The sequence below is a fragment of the Rhodofomes roseus genome (genome assembly GCF_022264815.1).
Source record: "Rhodofomes roseus strain CIRM-BRFM 1785 chromosome Unknown C8Q71scaffold_7, whole genome shotgun sequence".
In the NCBI taxonomy this organism is placed as follows: Eukaryota; Fungi; Basidiomycota; class Agaricomycetes; order Polyporales; family Fomitopsidaceae; genus Rhodofomes; species Rhodofomes roseus.
In genome coordinates this window covers 394,602-412,806 of record NW_025952963.1, presented here as the reverse complement: position 1 = coordinate 412,806, position 18,205 = coordinate 394,602, and the positions used below count along the sequence as shown (strand labels likewise).

General features: G+C 56.9%; 6 protein-coding genes across 6 annotated transcripts; 3 read left to right on the top strand and 3 right to left on the bottom strand.

The window, feature by feature from the left end:
* The first annotated feature begins 1,083 nt into the window (after positions 1 to 1,083).
* On the top strand, positions 1,084 to 3,074 carry C8Q71DRAFT_524632 (uracil-DNA glycosylase-like protein). Its single transcript, XM_047919126.1, has 9 exons — positions 1,084 to 1,757; positions 1,822 to 1,943; positions 2,009 to 2,107; positions 2,173 to 2,225; positions 2,284 to 2,336; positions 2,425 to 2,671; positions 2,745 to 2,771; positions 2,850 to 3,012; positions 3,068 to 3,074. The coding sequence occupies exons 1-8, from the start codon at positions 1,273 to 1,275 to the stop codon at positions 2,967 to 2,969; spliced, it is 1,206 nt and encodes a 401-aa protein (XP_047780265.1). The 5' UTR covers positions 1,084 to 1,272; the 3' UTR covers positions 2,970 to 3,012; positions 3,068 to 3,074.
* A 567-nt stretch (positions 3,075 to 3,641) lies between these two features.
* C8Q71DRAFT_524652 (uncharacterized protein) lies at positions 3,642 to 5,185 on the bottom strand. The gene is made up of 4 exons (XM_047919127.1): positions 4,927 to 5,185; positions 4,733 to 4,873; positions 3,706 to 4,672; positions 3,642 to 3,648 (listed from the first exon to the last, which is right to left on the bottom strand). The coding sequence occupies exons 1-3, from the start codon at positions 5,026 to 5,028 to the stop codon at positions 3,926 to 3,928; spliced, it is 990 nt and encodes a 329-aa protein (XP_047780264.1). The 5' UTR covers positions 5,029 to 5,185; the 3' UTR covers positions 3,642 to 3,648; positions 3,706 to 3,925.
* Positions 5,186 to 6,952: 1,767 nt separating this feature from the next.
* On the bottom strand, positions 6,953 to 10,536 carry C8Q71DRAFT_750596 (DNA helicase). Its single transcript, XM_047923279.1, has 15 exons — positions 10,408 to 10,536; positions 9,943 to 10,360; positions 9,803 to 9,890; positions 9,720 to 9,740; positions 9,315 to 9,669; positions 9,191 to 9,252; positions 8,974 to 9,131; positions 8,810 to 8,920; positions 8,655 to 8,748; positions 8,388 to 8,595; positions 8,222 to 8,337; positions 7,978 to 8,166; positions 7,802 to 7,921; positions 7,644 to 7,737; positions 6,953 to 7,583 (listed from the first exon to the last, which is right to left on the bottom strand). Exons 1-15 carry the CDS (start codon positions 10,430 to 10,432, stop codon positions 7,057 to 7,059), a joined length of 2,586 nt encoding a protein of 861 aa, XP_047780263.1. The 5' UTR covers positions 10,433 to 10,536; the 3' UTR covers positions 6,953 to 7,056.
* Positions 10,537 to 11,839: 1,303 nt separating this feature from the next.
* Positions 11,840 to 12,727, top strand: C8Q71DRAFT_524407 (uncharacterized protein). Its single transcript, XM_047919124.1, has one exon. The coding sequence runs from the start codon at positions 12,093 to 12,095 to the stop codon at positions 12,561 to 12,563; it is 471 nt and encodes a 156-aa protein (XP_047780262.1). The 5' UTR covers positions 11,840 to 12,092; the 3' UTR covers positions 12,564 to 12,727.
* C8Q71DRAFT_524457 (S-adenosyl-L-methionine-dependent methyltransferase) lies at positions 12,728 to 14,838 on the bottom strand. Its single transcript, XM_047919125.1, has 9 exons — positions 14,614 to 14,838; positions 14,302 to 14,556; positions 14,144 to 14,252; positions 13,859 to 14,096; positions 13,660 to 13,805; positions 13,542 to 13,606; positions 13,395 to 13,475; positions 13,162 to 13,344; positions 12,728 to 13,104 (listed from the first exon to the last, which is right to left on the bottom strand). The coding sequence occupies exons 1-9, from the start codon at positions 14,747 to 14,749 to the stop codon at positions 12,893 to 12,895; spliced, it is 1,425 nt and encodes a 474-aa protein (XP_047780261.1). The 5' UTR covers positions 14,750 to 14,838; the 3' UTR covers positions 12,728 to 12,892.
* Positions 14,839 to 15,343: 505 nt separating this feature from the next.
* Positions 15,344 to 17,976, top strand: C8Q71DRAFT_847145 (WD40-repeat-containing domain protein). Its single transcript, XM_047926655.1, has 5 exons — positions 15,344 to 15,836; positions 15,887 to 15,943; positions 15,999 to 17,042; positions 17,098 to 17,487; positions 17,539 to 17,976. The coding sequence occupies exons 1-5, from the start codon at positions 15,518 to 15,520 to the stop codon at positions 17,619 to 17,621; spliced, it is 1,893 nt and encodes a 630-aa protein (XP_047780260.1). The 5' UTR covers positions 15,344 to 15,517; the 3' UTR covers positions 17,622 to 17,976.
* The last annotated feature ends 229 nt before the right edge of the window (positions 17,977 to 18,205 follow it).

Genomic DNA, 18,205 nt, shown 5'->3' with positions numbered 1-18,205 from the left:
GTGACGCAGAAGTAAATCACAGACGCAATGATGAGGAGTGCGAGTTCTGCAAAGCGACCGTTCAATCATGCCTGTGCTGCGCCAGACAAAAATAATACCTATTGAGATCCACATTTCAGGTGAGAGCTTGTCTCGTGCATTCCACAAGTCGGGTGGCAGGCGTTCTCGGACGCACCCCCGCATTTTGGCAGCGCAGTAACCAAGAGAGCAGATAAGCAGGGCGTTTTCCATCACTTGACGTAGGTCAAGCGTAATCTTCCAGCTAGTTGCCGAGAACGGTGGACGGAACGTAGTGTGTACAAAGCTAGGCATGAGATGGCGTATCTCAAACGGAGCGATCTTCTGGAGACTGAAGAGGGAGGGCGGGCTATTCCCCGGCATGGCTGTCTGGCTTGAGAATGAGAAACCATTCGGGCTGGCACCGATTGCAGGTGATCGCGAGCGAGTGAATGGCCGCCGCTGTACCTTCGTCGGACTGCTCTGCATTGCGCTCCCTTGTCCAGGCGCCGCGGAAGCTTGCTGAGTTGTGCCCGGACGCGCCGTCTGCACAGGGAGGTCGTCCATGTTCCTACTAGCATTGCCGATCGCATGCTGCCCGGCCGGCCTTCCTCGGGACTGCTGAAGCCCTTCGTCCGTGTCGTCAGAGTCGTCCTCAGTGCTAGTGTCGGACTCGGAGCTGTGGGGCGTAAGTCGCTCGAGGGGCTAGCAGCTGAAGGAGCGAACGCACCCGGAGGACCCTGCTTGGTAGCTGGTGCTCCATCCCTGCTGCCGAGCCTTGTGCTGCACGGCGACGTTGCCGGAGCCCTGCCTGCGGACGGCGGGGCGGCGAGGGGCCTCGACGCGGCCAGAAGCGTGTCTGGCGGCGGGAGGAGAGGGAGATGATGGTGACCGCGGCAGCTTGGCAATGGTAGAGGGGGACGTTGCGGTCAGTGCATGGAGCGGAACACTGCTCGGTGGCTGCCAGTCGTCGAACACACAGTCGCGGCCTTTGCCCGGGCGCAATGCCGATCACCCCCGCCCACGTGGCCCATTTAGCCTTCCAGCCAACCAGAGCGTTGAGATTGACGGTGCCAGATGCGGCCTCTCGCCCACCGCGCCCGACATGGCTGCAGAGATGTAACTCTGCCAGTGCTAGCTACCACCTCAATATTCTTTGGCGATCCTGCCTCAGACGACTTCTAGCGGCCTCGGCGCTGCGAAGAACCCACTGGCGCGCAGACCACGTGCCCAGCGCGATCGGGGTTTCGTTCGGGCGCTCGACGCGTCGCGTTGATGTTCACCGCGACGCGCCTCACCTCCACTGTCCGAGCATCTTCACGCGTTTTCTCCTGCTTTTCTCGTCCTTGCCTAACCATGTCAGCCAAAGAACGTGTCGTCTACCTTGAAGACCTCGAGGGTTCAACGGAAAAGACTGAAGAGGCTGTGCAAGATGCCACCACGGAGGTCAAGTCCACTGACGCGCCCCAAGTCAAAGGAGAGGCCGCTGTCAGCGAGCAAAAGGCATCCACCACGACAGCAGTGAAGCGGCAGAGGACCCTCGTGGACATGTTCTCTGGCGGCGCGTCCCCCAGCGCGCCCGCAGCCAAGAAGATCAAAGTTTCCAGGACACACAGCAGTGCAACGTCGCACGCGTCCGCCGTGAGCGCGCAGCCGTCCCTCAACTCCATTGCTTTCTCTATGTCGGAGTTTCAGGCCGCTTTGTCAGACGAGGAGCGTAAGCTGCTCACTCTCGAGTGTGAAACCCTTGGCAAGAGCTGGTGAGTGGCCACTGTCATATGGGCGTTGCTCCGCTAAAGGCGGAACTGATGGTGCCGTGGGCAGGTTCAAGCTGCTCAAAGATGAGATTCGGAAGCCTTATTTCCTGAAACTCAAACAATTCCTCTACGACGCGGGCGTCCGCGGAGTCAAGGACAGCGCCCCAAACCTGAAAATCTATCCTGCTCGTGAGTCACAGCGTCAACAGTCACTTCGATATCCGACTATTAACGGAGGTTACATAAACGCACAGCGAAGAATATCTACTCTTGGTCCAATCTTACTCCCCTTGGGCGAGTGAAGGTGGTCATCATCGGCCAGGATCCCTATCACGGTCCCGGGCAAGCCCACGGTAAGCATAAGCATATCAGCACCTCCGTCATCTCCCGTCTGATAGAAGTGCCCGACTCGTGCCAGGGCTGTGCTTCTCCGTCCCTCCAGGGGTGCCCGTGCCTCCGTCCTTGCGTAATGTAAGCATACATTTCCACCGGCGACGGCGCACGTTTACTTACCGCACCCGGTGTGTAGATTTACGCAGAAATTAGGGCAGAGTACCCGCAGTTTGAGCCTCCTAAAAGCGGGTAAGCATACTCAGCATCTGCCTGACTCATCGTGCCGCCACAGGCGCGCGGTCTGAATCTGCATTCCCACTTACACGCCACCCCACAGAAATTTGACGGCATGGGCCGAAAACGGTGTCTTGCTGCTGAACACATGTCTCACCGTCAGAGCAGGCGACGCTGGTTCCCACTCCGGGAACGGCTGGGAAGAGTTCACGGACAGGGTGGTCGATGTCGTTGACAGATACGGCGGCGCCAATCTCGCGAACCCAAACGGCGCAGGGGGGCGCGGCCGGGGCATCGTCTTCCTCGCCTGGGGGGCCTGGGCTGCGAAACGCGTCGCGAAACTGGACAAGGTGAGCCCCATTCGATCAGCGGTTCCCGCTCTTCACCTCATCCCGCGCGCCTGACCATGCGGTCCCCGACCAGAACAAGCATCTCATCCTGAGGAGCGCGGTGAGTGGCGCATTCCGTAGGGACGTGCACGGCGGTGGGCCGGAAGTTCTCACATAAGCACTCTCTTCTCATTGGCAGCATCCGTCACCGCTGAGCGCGAGCAGGGGCTTCCTTGGTAACGGGCACTTCAAGCAGGCAAATGAATGGCTGGAACAGAAGTACGGTCCAGACGGCTGCGTGGACTGGTGCAAGCTTTGACACCAAGCGCGCGCAATTCATTGTCGGACCTGCGAACACACTTGTAAGCCGATTTTGTTACCATCTTATATGGACGGGCGCTGATGAATACCGCGAAGCATGATGCCCCGCCGCTGTTCTTGGGAGGACCATCGACACGGACCAGGGCGGCGTGTCATATGTGCCATATGTACATTTTGACGGACGGACATATGGCGGCCTCTTGCTTCATAATTAGACACTCCTCTCGGCGCCGCCCGCGCGCCGCCCCACTTGCGCAGACGGGGATAGCGCCGCGGGCGCGCCGAAGGAGTTGATACAATCCCTGCGGGTTGGGAGATCGGTGCGCGGCATCGAATGCGGCAGGACCCTGTATGTCCACAATGGTCAATACTATTCCCAGATACGTTACACTAGCAGCCAGTAGATATAGAGTATGTATATACAACCTCGTAACGCGCATCATTACGCAAGACACGCCCCGAGAGACGGCGCGGATTCACATGCGTCGTGCGGTTGCTAGAGACAGAGGAAGGGCCGGCCCCGGATGGCGCGTGCGCAGGGCGCGAGCAGTGCCTGGCGTGCATTGCGCGGGCAGTCCCTTGAGATGCACCCGATCAAGCCCGTAGGGGAGCGCCTCGGCGGTGCGCAGAGGTCATCGATCTCGCGCGTCCGCAGTTTGTTGAGACGCGAGGCGGGTCTGTCATCACGTTCAGGCTCTGTCAGCGGTGGCGAGGGCAACGGAGATGTGCCGCACCTCGAGATGGCATTATTACGACGGGCCTTGCCCGTACGTAGTGGATTCTAAGTAGACAGATGCTGGTACATGTATATGCAGGAGAGCGGATGGAGAGCGGCTGCACGGACGGGCGCGTTTGGGATAGTAGCGATACAGTATTATGCTTTTGTGATGCGTAAGTCCTAGAGGTGCGACGACGGAGATAGATCCAAAATATAACCTGGAGATGCGATTAATTCTAGCGCATTCTGTCGAGATTCCGTTCATCGCCGTACTCGTAGCCCGGGCGTGGCGGCGGCGCGCCACCCGCTCCAGCGAGCTGGCTGGGGGAGGGCAGGCGGTTTGGCAGATTTGGCGGCTGCGGAATGCGCATTTGAGGAATGGAACTAAGCTGAAAGCCCGACCGATAACCCTGCGGTTCGGTCACGGACCGACGGTGAGCGTATGGTGCGGATGACTGCATGTTCGCGCCTCCTGCAGACGGCATCGAAGGAGAAACAGCAGAAACCGGAGAAGACTGAGCGTGAAGCTGGCCGGCATGCGTGGGAAACGAAGGTTGTGGATACGCGAAAGGGCGGCGCTCATCCCGCAAGAGAAAGCCCGACCCGGCGGTGCCAGAGTAAGGGTCGGCGGAAGCCATAGATCTCTCTGGAGAGTATTGATAGCTCGTAAGGGGGACGTACGCTTCGTCCAGCGACTGGCGTGATGCCGACGGTGGATAGGCGGAGGAATGGGAAGTAGACGGGCCCGGTACGGGCGGGAGTGTGTAACTGGTGGAGGCGGTAGAAGAGCCGGGCTCTGGCTGATCCTTGCTCATGAATGCAGAGCCATCCCAAGCAGAGGAGTCCATCCCCGACACGGCGCCGGTCTGGCCGAGCGCGGAACTGAAGTTGGTCGGAGACAAGGAATGTGTTCGGGTCGACGCGGACGACGGAGAGTCGTGCCGACTAACGGGCATGGAGGGGAGGGAATTAGTCGGGGACAGCTGGGGGTTGAATTGAATTGGCGGTAAGGTCGAAGAGCCTGGCTGGGAGGCGGTACTCGCCTGCTGCGCTTGTTGCGACTTGGGCTTGTCCTTGCCCGTAGGCCCTCTGCCTAGCGGCAGTCGATTCGCGGGCGGGAGGCTCAGTGCCGCGCGCAGGGTGTTGTTCTCTTCCTCAAGCTCCGCCACTCTGGTCTCCAGGGCCTGCGGGGACGTGATTAGCATGGATACGAGAGGAGCAGGGGCGACGAGTGCACCTCGAGATGGGCTGCGCGGCGGGCGCGGAAGGCCCTCTGGACGTCTCGTGCGCGATTGGGAGGGAGGTTGTCATTCCGCTTGCGGCCCCGTTTGGAGGACATTCAGAGAGGGGAGCGGATGGGGAGGCGGGTGGCTGGAGGAACAAGGGCGAGCGGGGAAGGGGACGGGGAGAGAATGCATGTGACAGATATAAAGGCGCTAGCAGCTTGGAGGAGCGAAGTCAGTTTGGCGCGTCGATCAGCATGCGGCGCGGGAGGCCAGAGGGGCCTGACCGAGACAGGCAGGCGCGGCCACGTCGCCAGGAGGATGGCGGCTGCAGCTCTGCCAGGTCTGTCCGGCTGTCCTCCATGTTTCGTCTCCTCGCCGCCCGCCGCCGTCCCCGCACCTCGTCGCCCCCGTCGCCCCCACAACCCCCCACCGACCCCGCCCCCCTCCTGCCCTTCCCGCACCCGTCCGGCGTCCGAGCACTTCGAGACCGGCCGCCATGTGCTCCATTAGGTCACCGCAATCCGTCGCATCGCCTTGCCGGCGGCTCAGTTGGCGCCCGTACGTTAGCTTCCGACTCCCAGCCTGCGTCGTCCAGGGTCTTCTCTCCATCTCTCCGGTCGATGCCCAGCGGCTGCTGTACACACCACAGCCTCTGCCCAGGGCCCTCCAGCGGCACCCGCCCCCGCGCGAGGCGTCTGTCGCGTCCAGAGAGCCCGCCTCGGCATCTGCGACCTATTCGGAGATTCGAAACTCAGGCACTCCGACTCACCCTCCATCGTGCTGCGAAGCCTTTCCACATCGTCACCGATCCGGTGTGACACCGACGCCATATGCGGCAATTTCTGCATCACGTGCGTGTCCATCGTTATTAGCCAAGATCCCCCGTGGCTGCCCGCTCGCCTAACTCTCAGATCCGGCTTTCGCGTACGGCGATTGTAGAAGCACCTCTCAATAGATGGTCTTCTCCCGGCCGCAGCGTAACGGTTGTTGCTACTACAAGGTAGTCACTCTACCCAATGCGCTCCGGGACTCGTCCGCAGCAAACGGTCGAGGCAACGGGACCCAGCCTAAGGTCTGGCCAAGCGGTACTAAGGCCCTTGACGCGCCTCCCAACGGCGGAGATGCGCGGTGCACCCTTGCTCCAGCCAGCCATCGGTCAACTAAACGTTTGTCTGGCCTTGGTCGCATCTCCTATCTCCGGATCATGTCCAGAGTTCATACTGCACTGTCACCGATGACTCTGTAGAGTAGCAGTGCCTCGGGACCCCACCACGAAGTTTTAGGGTACCGTACGTGGTGGCGAGAGGCCCCACATCGGTGTGGTTGGGCGACCGTATGTACCGCTCCGCAAATCTTTCCGTGCTGTGCAATGCCGTGCTGCTGCTCTTCATGTTCCGGTTCTAGGGTGACAACCATAAAATTTCTATGCCTACCGCAGCTAGACCTTTGTTTCTTATTCTTGCCGACGCCTTTGTTGCTCCGTCGGCGAAGTACACGAGGTGATCCAGACTGCGCGCCCGCGGGCTAGGGTTACAGAAACTAACCTACTCGTCCGGCCGTCGTGTCGCGTAGCCTCTCGACGTGTCACTGCCCACTATTCATCGGATGTTTTGTCCTATTGCGGCCTGTCGAATTTTTGCGAGGGTGTGTTAGCATCCGGGCTACTGTGTGAATTGGGCCTTGTTGACTGCACAGGCGTACCTGTTGAAACTGGTGTCCATTGGCAATTTCGGAGAATAACAAATGCGAGATGCATCGGGACGTGGGGAAGCAGACGAATTCGCAAATTTAAGTAGCGACTGTGTCTTCGGATTTGTCTCGACGCAGCACATCCTGTCCACTGTCAAACCGGCTCGATCAACGGCCACTACCCGTAGCGACGGTCACTTCTGTAGCGCCGTTGGCCTTCCCCTCCTCACAGACCGACGAGCGCGTTCAGATTACCGACATCGGACGAGGCCGTCAGTACGTCACGAAGTCTGTTCCTCATTGAATTTGTCAAGACGCGGACGTCCGACGTTCACACCTGATCGGACCTAGTGCATTAAACAAGCTGTAGATTGCACGATCCCGTAGTGTACATCCGATTCCCAGATACGCCGTCGAGCTGGAGCCACTCGAGCGCCGTCCCACGGCTAGCCCTAGCTTCGCGCAGCCGCCTTCGCCTCTTTCCGCGCGGTCGCGACGTCCTTGTCGCGCTTTGCGAAGAGCTTGTGCCGCGGCGCCTGCTCGCGCGCGAGCTTCTTGTTCGCGGACTTGTTCTGCTCGACGTACGACATGTGCTGCGCGCCGCTGAGCGCGGTGAGCGAGCCCGACGTCCGCTGCACGGCGGGGAACTTGGACGGCATGCCGAAGTCCTTTGACGTGATCGTGCCCGCCAGATCACCCTCGCCCGCGCGCACGTCCGTGCCGAGGTCCGCCTCGCTCTCGTTCGCGAGGAGCACGGACGAGAGCAGCTCGATCTGTTCGTCGCGCGACTTGTAGACCAGGTCCGGGAGGTTCTCCAGCCCGTCGAGGTGCGTGATTACCTTGAACGCGTACCCCTGGTCGATGAGGAATTGCTGGCGCTTCGTACTGTAGAACATCTCCTGCGTGTCATTCGAGACGAGAGAGTAGAAGAACGCGTTAAAGCCCTCGTCGTTTCGCCGCTTCGCTCGCAGGATGCGCCCTAATTTGCGGTTCAGAAATTAATAGAGCGCGGTAGAAGACAACGTGTGGGGAGACGTGCCTAGGCGCTGCGCCTCTTGTCTGCGGGAACCGAAATGCGAGGAAATCTGAATAAGGCATGTGGCCTCGGGCAAGTCAATGGATGTATCTCCGACCTGATTACGCGTGACAAGTTCAGCTTCCGACGGTGACATGTAAACGCACCAGTGGACACTTTACCTTCGACAGGAAGATCGTATTGACATCCGGACTGTGTTGGAACCACTGTAATATCCGCATCCGCTCTACTTGCCCCGTTCCACCGTGAATGTAGAGCTTTCCGAGCTTCTTAGCGTAGGCCTAGCTCCGTCTCATGTCAGCCGCGCCAAGGCTATCCCAGGAACATAGCGGCGTACCTCTAGCGCGAAGACGTTGTCCGAAAATACAATGATCTTATCGCCACGGTCCTCGTGGTACTTGATGAGAAACTGGCATGCTTGGAACTTGCGCGGATTCATGCAGTACAACAGCATGCGCTTCCGCGACTGCTCGCGCAGGTATTCACGGTAGAACTCCGGTGTCATTGGGCACCATACCTCTGCGCACTGGTCACGTGTACCCCATCAGGGTTAGGACGACAGTGCTGCCATGACAACGCACCTGGACATTCGCAATATGTCCCTTGGCGGCAAGGTCCATCCAGTTTGCCTCGTATAACTTCGGCCCAATCATGTAGTTAAGGTCGGCGATCTTGTCATCCTCACGAACGAGTGTCGCTAGTGACACCGTCAAGTGGTGCCGCGAAAATATGTGACAGTGAGCGCACCTGTCAACCCCAACTTTGAATGTGCCTTGATGGTAGTTACCACCCTGCGGAACATCGCAGCGGGCACAACGTGCACTTCGTCCAGGAGGATAAAGCCCCATTCGCGCGAGGTCAGGAACTCCATCATCTTCTTGGACTCATGCGACCTGTTGTGCGTGTTCGCGACCATGGAGTACGTCGAGATGACTATGCCACTATCACCGGCGAACTGTACGGTAGATGAGATGGATAACGATGCGCCCGTATAGTGCTGCCTGCGAGACTTACTTTCTCCTTCTGGTCAGCGGTGAATACGGCGATCTGACGGTCGGTGACATTGGACCATTGTTGGAACTGTTGTTTCCACTGCATCACCGACACCCTATAGGTGCGCGTGGCATCAGATAGGGTGCAGAGGAAGAACCGACCGTGAGGCAACTTACGACGACGTGCAGAGCACTAGGCATGACTTCTTTATCGTACATGCGGCAGTAATTCCGACAAGGGTCTTGCCGGCGCCGCACGGAAGGACGATGATTCCAGACCGTGCACGACTAGGTTACGGGGTTCGTCTTGACAATTGATGGGAATTGACTAAATGGCTTACCCGTTACCGAACATCTTACTGAGACTAGTCTCCTGATACGGCCGGATGACGGTAGAAGGCTTCAGGTCGATGTCGAGGTTGGCGTTTATGGTGTCATTGCGGAAGTCGTATTCCTCTAGCATCGGGTATTCGAGCTCATTACATCGCTTCTTGACATCCTGTGGATATGGCAAACCAATTCAGCAACCAACGTCATGCGCTAGATATTGCAGCGCACGTCTATCTTCCCGTCATCGATTTCAAAGGCATGGACATTGTCGTCATCTTCGTCTACTTCGTCTGTAAAATCAACAGATTCAAGATTTACCTCCGCGCTCTCGGTGCGAATTTCACCGACGCACCTCCTTCTACGCCGACTACTGACGTGAAAAGCTCGGCATCCGTGGCGGAAGCGTTCGCTGAGCCTTTGCCAGCCGCATCGTCCTTCTTTTTGTCCGTTTCTTTTGTCCCGGGTATAACAAGGTTTCCCTTCACGGGCGCCTTTGAGGTCGTGAAAGTGGCCGCCTTGATGCTGTTGTCCGTGGGTTGCGAGTGTACACGCGCCTCACGAATGACCTTGTCCTTCAACAAGACTTGGAGCGTTTCAGGGTGGCTCGACTCCACGTAATACTTGTTGTGTTTGAGGACAAGCTTGACTTTGCCATAGGATAATGTCCGTTCCCTGATGAACCTGACGATGCTTTCGGGCACCGGAACCTTGGTGGGAGTGAAGCTGTGCAATACGTGGACCTTCCATGACCACTGACCTTGGATAAACGGTTCAGCACCTTCACAAACGGGCTCGACCATCAGCGTCTGCATGGGACATATGAGCGCAAGGCGCACGAACTTCTATTATATCCTCCGTTTGGAGACCGACAGAGACGGCGGCATACAGGGAATACGAAGTGAGCTTGTACTCGTGGATGAAGGCGGGTCTGGCAATTTCTGTCTAGTTCTATTCCTACCGGATGGTCAAGGCATGCATACCTGCTGACAGGCTCGCTAATAGCCACTAGGAAGTCTTGCGCTTGCTCGGCTATGGGTGAAAATGCTTCAAGTATGATGTGCCCGTCTTCCGGGCTAATCCAGAGAGGACGTGAAGCATGGTCCGGCTTCAGATGCAACCACGAGAAATCTTGATCTTGAAACATGTGTGAGACCAACTTGTCCTGCTGACGGTGGTGCACGTCGAGATCGCCATCTTCCACCCCATCCTTCGGTATCTGCGTCTCAGCTAGCTTACGAGTCAACGCGCTGAACTTTATCGTCGCGCCGCGTGGGATGAGAGACGAGTCTGGGGGCGAAGGCGCATCATGTAGGTCGTCGTCGACATCGACGTTGACATAGTCATCGTCGTCCCTCGTCCTCCTTGACCGCTTGGATGAAGAGGCCCAGTCCGCAGAATCTAGTAGGCTGAGCATTGCATCCCGACCAAATGCCATCCCGACGTACCTTCCGCAGCGCGTTTGCTAGGCATGACGAGGATAGTAGTATCGAGCCAGAAGGGATGCAGCTGGTAGACTGACAGGAACAGGAGACCAAGAGGTAATCCGAAGATGACGGAGGCGAGCTGAAGCGAGGGTGAGTAAGCGCCAAGGCAGGACGCTTGTTGACGACGTTTGTGCCACCGCCACCCAGAATTTGGGCGGAGTCTCAACTGGATGAAGGGACGCGAGATCTGGAGGACGCCCCTTGGAGGCGATCTGTCATCGTCCCGCGTGTTTTCCTCATCCCTCCCTGTTTTCCTTCTTTTTCTCCCAGCATGTGGAGACCTGCTACTCGCGAGGTTTCGGGCACCAACGAAAGTGAGTTCTTTCTAGTGTGTTGATTGGGCCCTTGTTGACAGTGATGTAGCGCCCTTGGGCAACCGTCGTCGCTTCGGACCTGCACCTGCGGAAGAAACCGCGCCCCCTCAGCTCGCGCAGCCTTCCCCCTCTGCCTATCCACGCCCCCCCATACAAAATGACAGAGAAGAGTCGAGGGGAGACCGAGGAGAAACACCGCAGTCTATGAATGGCTCTGGTACGTGTCCTTTCTCGTGCGGACTGGCCGTGTTCGTGCCTTCCCTAATTGCAGCAGATCATCCAATCTACGGCATATCTCGCATGCATCATTTCTTATGTTATGACTCTTCATACTGACACCTTACTAACCTACGACCTGATCGTCGTCTTCTATGTGTAGCTGACCCTAACGCTCCCCGCAAGCGCCGTAGTCGCTGGGGTGAAGCCAAGACCGACATTCCGGGACTGCCGACGGCTATCAATGCCAACGGCGTCTCCCAGGCGCAGCTGGACAACTACGCGATCCACCTTAGGCTGGAAGAGATCAATCGTAAGCTCAGACTGAATGACTTCGTTCCTCCGGAGCGCGAGAGGTACGCAGCTGTCTGTATATGCGGGCTGTTCATCTCACAAACGCCTGTTCTAGATCTCCATCCCCTCCGCCAACTTATGACTCACATGGTCGCCGGACTAACACCAGGGAAGTCCGCTACCGCAAGAAGTTGGAAGATGAACGCATCCGTCTCGTTGATCGTGCTATGAAGAACGATCCCAACTTCAGACCCCCTGTCGAATATCACCAGCAGAAGCGTTCCCAGCGCCCTTCGGAGAAGGTGTACATCCCCGTGAAGGAGTTCCCGGAGATTAACTTCTTTGGTCTCCTTGTCGGCCCCCGTGGCAACAGTCTCAAGAAGATGGAGAGGGATAGCGGTGCAAAGATTAGCATTCGAGGCAAGGGCAGTGTGAAGGAGGGCAAAGCGAGGCCAGAACAGTACGCTGAAGACGCCGAGGAAGATCTTCACTGTCTTGTCACTGCTGACACAGACGACAAAGTCACTCTTTGTGTTAGGCTGATCAACAAGGTTATCGAGACGGTACGTGCTCATTTCTGATTCGCATTCGTCGACTTTCCTCTGATGACTGTACATACAGGCGGCTTCGACCCCCGAGGGTCAGAACGATCATAAGCGTAACCAGCTTCGCGAGCTTGCTGCACTAAACGGAACTCTTCGTGATGACGAGAACCAGATCTGTCAGAACTGCGGTGGCGTTGGCCACCGGAAGTACGACTGCCCAGAGCAGCGTAACTTCACGGCCAACATCATCTGCCGCGTTTGCGGAAGCGCAGGGCACATGGCTCGAGACTGTCAAGTTAACAGGGACCCTAACGCCATTCATAACGCACCTCCTTCTAACTCGATGGCGGTTACAAAGGGTGGCTTCGACTCCGAGTACGCAAGTCTGATGGCGGAGCTCGGAGAGGGCGGGAAGGGTCCTGGAGACGGCCCCAAGAATTCCTGGATGGGAAGCGCAGGTCACGATATCACTGCCGGCGGTTCTAACATCCCTCCCTGGCGCCGCCCGGAAGTCTGGCAGAGCAGCGCCGTGCCTCCTCAGCAGAACAACGGCTATCGCCCGCCCCAGGGTTACGGCGGTTACGGCGCCGGCTACGGCGCCCCCCAGGGCCAACAATGGGGTGCTCAAGGCGGATACGGAGGTGGTCAAGCCGGCGGTTACTATCCTCAACAGGACTACTCAGCCAACTACGCTCAGTACTACCAGGGTCAATACGCTCAGCAGCAGACCGGTACCCCTTCACACTGATCCGATTTTCGCTCTGACGCTCCTCGTCCCCGTCTAACCCCCGGTTCCCATCGTTCCACGACCTCCCCATTCTCCCCAGGTCTTGTTGTCGACTCTAGCTCGTTCACAGCTCTTACTACACCCGCTCATGCCCCATTCCCGTTGCCGTCATCACCGAGACTGCAATGAGGTTCGTCTGCGATAAAACTGACCATCGCCAACTGACACGGGCAGTCGACCGCTTCCGCTCTTGTCCGATATGTAGCCCCGACTTTTCTGACTATAGCGTTTGGCGATATGTAACCTGCGACGAATAAAATCTGGTATTGACTCCGCACGTACAATCAAGGTCACGACGATTCTCCTGCACCGCTGGCCTCCTTTCTCCTGTGTTTGCTGCGTTTCTTACGTGTTGTATCGGTGGTTTCATCGTCGATTCGCCGTTTCTGTTTTACGGCAGCTGCGCCTCCGCCGCCGTCATGTTTCGTTACGAATAAGCATACGAAGAACCCGTTCGTCGCATCTCCATCCGGTGAACACCGCACGAGCGATTGTGCATCATCTGCGACTCAGTTGACGATCAGAGGCGCATCGCAATGTCGCTTAGTAGGCAACATACCCGGACTGTTCATCTCCTCGACCAGGCCTCGCCGTCTCCATGTCGGGAGGACATCCGCCAGCGGAGCGAGGGCGAAGTGTCCATCAGTTGCTTCAGGTGTCTCGAGCGCCTGCCGGACCACCCGCTCGTTCTCGATGGCGTGGATGCTGCATGTTGAGTAGACGATTCGCTTCACTGATGGAACTGTGAATGTGGTCAGTAGTCTAACGATGGCGGAGCTAGGTGAGGTTTACATTTCATGGCGTGTCTGATCATCATGAGTTGGAACGCGGCGAGCTTCGCCAGTCGGTCCTGTCCTTCGTCTTCCTGCGTATCTATGGTTTTAGTAAGACGTGTATCAGCATGTCTGGGCTGTCTGATATGACAACGGGGACACCTACCCGACTCCAGCAAGTGATCCATTCGGTTCACGATGCCAGATCCACTGCATGAGGGGTCGAGTAGGCTGACGGTACGGTAAGCACAAGCCAATCTGCCCAGCGTGGTCCGGCAACGCACATATGGGTCACTTTGCTGTATCTCTCATCGGTCGGACTCGTCGTGAGGAAGTCCGCGTTGACGGCCTCAACGTTCTTACACCGAGCTTTGGCGAGCATCATCTTCAGTGTTGAGAAGCGCTTGCGGTCGCGCTCAAAAGCGTATAACTTGTGCTAGAGATCAGTTCACTGCGAATATCAGTGAAGAACATGACACTTACTCTGCCTTTGTTGCCCATCAACGCACTCAAGTGCGAAGTCTTGTTTCCCGGCGCGGCAGTAGCATCAATGACATGGCAGCCTTCATCGGCTGGCGGGGCGAGAACGTGTGCAGGAAAACATGAGGCCTTGTCTTGTAAGATAATCTTGCCTTCCTTGTACAAGGCGTCTTCGGCGAACTGCACTTGGGGATGGAAGGCGAGGAGGTCAGGGATGTGTTCATCCTTGGCGAACGCCTTGCTGCAGTCAGATCAATAGGCGAACGCGGGGGCGTCTGGGAATCTTACTATGAAGAAAGCGGGTCAGCGAGCTCGTAGCCACGCGATGCGAATGTCTCGACCGCTTTTTCCGTCGTCCAGCAATTCCGGTTGACTCGCACATAACGTGGTATTTGCGCTGCCGGGAGGTCAGCACCTAGGGCAAACTCCAGTACCAGTAGACTGACCGGCTCTGGAGTCGTCGGTCTGCGCGAGTTCTGCGTTCGTCTTCGCGCCCCGCTTGATCTTGATCCGCGTGAACTCGCTATGGAGTCTGGTCTTGTGCCGTAGAATGCCTTGTTTGACGGGCCCATCCCCTGCCTGTATGCCATTGGCGAGTAAGAGGTCATGTATCAGCAGTAGCGCGAGGTTCCGGGACGTGATCTTGCGCTCTTCCTTCAGAAGCTTCGCGGCATCAATTACTTCGTTCAAGACAGGTTTGTCTATCAAACAGGGTCAGCTCGAAGACGTGAATCGCCGAGTGTAACCACGGGCCTCACACTTGAGGGTCTCGATGACCAACGCCGCTGTGCGCCTCCTGTCTTTCTCAGCTACCGTGGCGATGATGCTCTTGATCGAGCCCTTCTTCGAGTCAAGCTTGTCAAGTACTTTGGCTGCCTCAAAGTAGAAATTCATTGTGTAGTGCTAATACAGAGGCATAAGTCAGCCTGATGGAGGACTAACAGAGCTGAGTGTACACGACAATGTAGAGCAAATTGGGCCCTAGCACAGCTCCCTCAGGCGCAGAATTGTCTTGAGAATGATCTGTGTGTAGCCGAGTCAGCGTAGGTCCTATGACATCGGATCGAGGTAAATGGAGGATCAGTGTATGCTTCGTCTTCATAACTGGGTTGACCCAATCGGACAATGTAGATAAGTATGCAAAGAGACATCATGTCCACGTCGCGAGTTGTGAGGTGAAGCACACGTACCAATACTCATACACGATGTCAATATGTGGTCGACGCGATGGGCGACGACACGGGGAGGGATGGGTCGAACACTGGCGCTCGCTGTCACCAGGAATTTTGTCTGTTGGGTCACCTGACTGAGGATCTCGATAGGCGCAAGGGTGCCAGGTTCGGGCTGCACAGTTTCTGAACGCGCACAAGAACAATCAGGGAAAACATAGTCTCGTTAACGCTACAAGGAGTTTTGAAGTCGATGCGTACATCAGAAGCTAGGGACGGTGTGGGGTAGAGGGACGCCTCCGACGCGGAGGACATGCATGAGCATTGAGTGCGTCGCCACAGGCGCGACGTAAAGTTGCCTTCTTTGGAGGAGAAACCCGTGCGGCGCGTGCCTCGTGTGCATCGCGAGTCCATCCTGAGTCCATCTCTAAGTCTCCGATACCATCTCCCTCAACACTGCAGAGCTGCTCTCACTTTTGGCCCAAGTGTCATAATGCCACAGTGGATCGATCAGCTTGATGATCTCAGCAACCGTCTAGACACGCTGGATGGCGGTATGGACGACACCTCTGATGACCGTGACGACGGGGCAGCCTTGAAACAGACTCTACAGCAAGTATGCGCAGTCGTCCGCGAGGCTTCGACACAGAACGCAGACGACTTGAATAAAATCATAGCAAAGGCGGAAAGCATCCTTAACAAAGGGGTCAATCTCGCCTATGGCGGGGACGGGCTGTTTGACTTTTTGCCATCGTTCGCTCACGGGAGTGATTCGGATTTGGTAGAAGATAGGATGGGAGTTCGCGGTTTTGGTGAGCTCCTGAGCTGTGAAAATGCGACCCTCGTCCATTAACCCTACCAGGCCAAGGACTCTTGGATGAGTTCGTATCTCTCTTCGGCAAGCACTTTACTCGCAATGGTTCGTAGCGGATGCGTCCTTCTTGGACTACGCTTGACAGAAGTTCTTCCCACAGGAGCTGGCGGGATCCCTGCTGAACTAAGGGGGCCTGCTCCTTGGAGTCCGCACATGCAACCCCATGCTAAAAGCACCCGTCTCTCTCGCTTTCGTTCGGGTGTCGTGACGTCGGTGACCGACGCTATGCCACTTGCGCAGGCTATCTACCAAGCTCGCTGCGAGATCACTGATGACAGTATCGCATCGCCCTCGAGGATGCTGATGTCGTCCGGGCAGACTTGTCTTGCAGTCATGGGGGCGGGCGGATGGAAGAACCGGGATCCCATCTTGACTTGCTACTTCCCAGGTCGTGACGACCACATGCAAGAATCAAGGAGCATCTCTCCTGGTCTCTCCGAAGTTGCATACACAATGGCGATGGACGAGGAGCGAAAGCTGGTCTTCGTCGCAGACAGCTACAGAGTCAAGTCGTATTCTTGGGCGCTGGGCCCTGATGCGTCACGCCACGATAAACTTCCTCCAGTCCACACCCTCGACTGCGACAACTGTGCCGGCTGCATATCTGTCCTCCCTGACGGACGCCTCGTCCGTGCAGGAAAAGGCAAGGCATACGTGTGGAACTTGGATACTCTGGAAGAACATGGGCCCAATCAGAAGCGTATTGGGAAGCGGCGATTCAACTACGAGGACAGCTCGCGCGATCATGACACCGGGACGGAGATTGAGGACTCGAATGGGAGCACCGCACATACGTCCATCGCCTTTGCAGACTCAAAGTTCTACCCCGCTGTCTGGCATCGCCACGCGCCGAGCGGACACATGATTTGCGGGACTAGCGGGCACCGCGATAATACGTATGTATGCACGTCGATTGACTTGGAGCACGGTGGGCAATTCGTGGCGCGATACCTGGGCCATGGCGGAGATGTACTGGACATATCTACTAGCGACGGCGACCCCAATGCGTTTATGACGGGTGGCAGTGACGGCTATGCGCGTCTGTTCGATGTGCGACAGCCCCTCCCAGTCGTCACCTTCAACCACGGAGACGAATCGGGGTATTGTTCTTCGGTCGTCCTCATTTATCCGGATGGAGTGCCCAGTACGTGCACCTGATTGACTTGTTGCAAATAGATGTTTACCCGTGCGCATGGCAGCTCTGTTCACTGGAGGCATGAACAGCGAGCAGATCAAGATGTGGGATATCCGTGCGCGCAAGGCGGTGTACGAGCTAGCCACCGGAAACAACGCCGTAGCCAGCATGGCCTGGGACCCGAAGCGATCCACGCTCTATGCAGCGACCGAATGCGAGCGGATGGACCGCATGGGGTTCACCCATGACTATCGGCACGCTCGTATCCCTAGGTGGGCTGACATCGAGCGTCATGACGACCCTGCAGTTGGCCCAGACGAAGACGTGATAGGCGAGGATGGGGGACAAATGGACGACGATGAAGAGGACGAATGGGATCGGTGCTGGCCAAAGAAAGCGTATCACAACGAACGCTATTTCGGCTACGCCTTCGATGCAGGCGAGCATAGGCTCTGTAAGTACAGGTGCAGTGATGTTGGTCTATGTGATCTGACACCTCGACTAGATCGACATGCATTCAAGGAGGATCCTGACCCGACCCAATTACCTGCGTATGGCCAGGCTACCGTGCAAGGAGATTACTGGTAAGGACTCCGAGTGGAACTGCCTGCAAATGTAATAGTGTTCAACGCGACGATTGCTCGACATGTATAAGTATTGTTCAGACGTACCGTGTTTCTCAATCACTCTATTGCGCATGACGGAAAATATTGCGTGGGTCCCGGAGGAAGTGGGTATCGCACTGGGTCGCTTTGCTTTTGTCGTGTGCTTAGTACTTGACCACTCTATTGCGCATGACGGAAAATATTGCGTGGGTCCCGGAGGAAGTGGGTATCGCACTGGGTCGCTTTGCTTTTGTCGTGTGCTACTTGACCATTGTGCACCTGCTGGTGATTCAACGCAGTGAACCGTCTTCTCTTCGCAATTGATCCTTGACATGGCCCTGGTTTCTCCAGACAGGCTTACTTCACAGGGACTGTGACCGAGCATGCTACTTATCGATGGCCCTCTCGAGGAACCTCGGTGACTTGGCTGAGATAGCACTGGAATACGCTGCTGATAGGTGCTCCTGAGCCTCCTGACCCACGAGCCTTCGCCGGGGCCGGTAGTCCGCATCCTGCTCTTAATGTAACCTCATGACCAGACTGTTCATCTTATCTAAACTCGGACAT

Coding starts and splice junctions, on each gene's coding strand:
- C8Q71DRAFT_524632 (XM_047919126.1), top strand. CDS start 1,273: ATGTTCACCGCGACGCGCCTCACCTCCACTGTCCGAGCATCTTCACGC. Junction 1,758..1,821: donor GAAACCCTTGGCAAGAGCTG/GTGAGTGGCCAC, acceptor TGCCGTGGGCAG/GTTCAAGCTGCTCAAAGATG. Junction 2,772..2,849: donor ATCTCATCCTGAGGAGCGCG/GTGAGTGGCGCA, acceptor TCTCATTGGCAG/CATCCGTCACCGCTGAGCGC.
- C8Q71DRAFT_524652 (XM_047919127.1), bottom strand. CDS start 5,028: ATGTCCTCCAAACGGGGCCGCAAGCGGAATGACAACCTCCCTCCCAAT. Junction 4,874..4,926: donor GCCGCGCAGCCCATCTCGAG/GTGCACTCGTCG, acceptor ACGTCCCCGCAG/GCCCTGGAGACCAGAGTGGC. Junction 4,673..4,732: donor AGTCGCAACAAGCGCAGCAG/GCGAGTACCGCC, acceptor TTCAACCCCCAG/CTGTCCCCGACTAATTCCCT.
- C8Q71DRAFT_750596 (XM_047923279.1), bottom strand. CDS start 10,432: ATGCCTAGCAAACGCGCTGCGGAAG. Junction 9,253..9,314: donor AGTAGTCGGCGTAGAAGGAG/GTGCGTCGGTGA, acceptor TTGATTTTACAG/ACGAAGTAGACGAAGATGAC. Junction 7,738..7,801: donor ATACGATCTTCCTGTCGAAG/GTAAAGTGTCCA, acceptor ACGCGTAATCAG/GTCGGAGATACATCCATTGA.
- C8Q71DRAFT_524407 (XM_047919124.1), top strand. CDS start 12,093: ATGGCTCGAGACTGTCAAGTTAACAGGGACCCTAACGCCATTCATAAC.
- C8Q71DRAFT_524457 (XM_047919125.1), bottom strand. CDS start 14,749: ATGAATTTCTACTTTGAGGCAGCCAAAGTACTTGACAAGCTTGACTCG. Junction 13,476..13,541: donor GGATCACTTGCTGGAGTCGG/GTAGGTGTCCCC, acceptor CTAAAACCATAG/ATACGCAGGAAGACGAAGGA. Junction 13,105..13,161: donor CGAGGAGATGAACAGTCCGG/GTATGTTGCCTA, acceptor ACTGAGTCGCAG/ATGATGCACAATCGCTCGTG.
- C8Q71DRAFT_847145 (XM_047926655.1), top strand. CDS start 15,518: ATGCCACAGTGGATCGATCAGCTTGATGATCTCAGCAACCGTCTAGAC. Junction 15,837..15,886: donor GATGGGAGTTCGCGGTTTTG/GTGAGCTCCTGA, acceptor TAACCCTACCAG/GCCAAGGACTCTTGGATGAG. Junction 17,043..17,097: donor TTATCCGGATGGAGTGCCCA/GTACGTGCACCT, acceptor TGCGCATGGCAG/CTCTGTTCACTGGAGGCATG.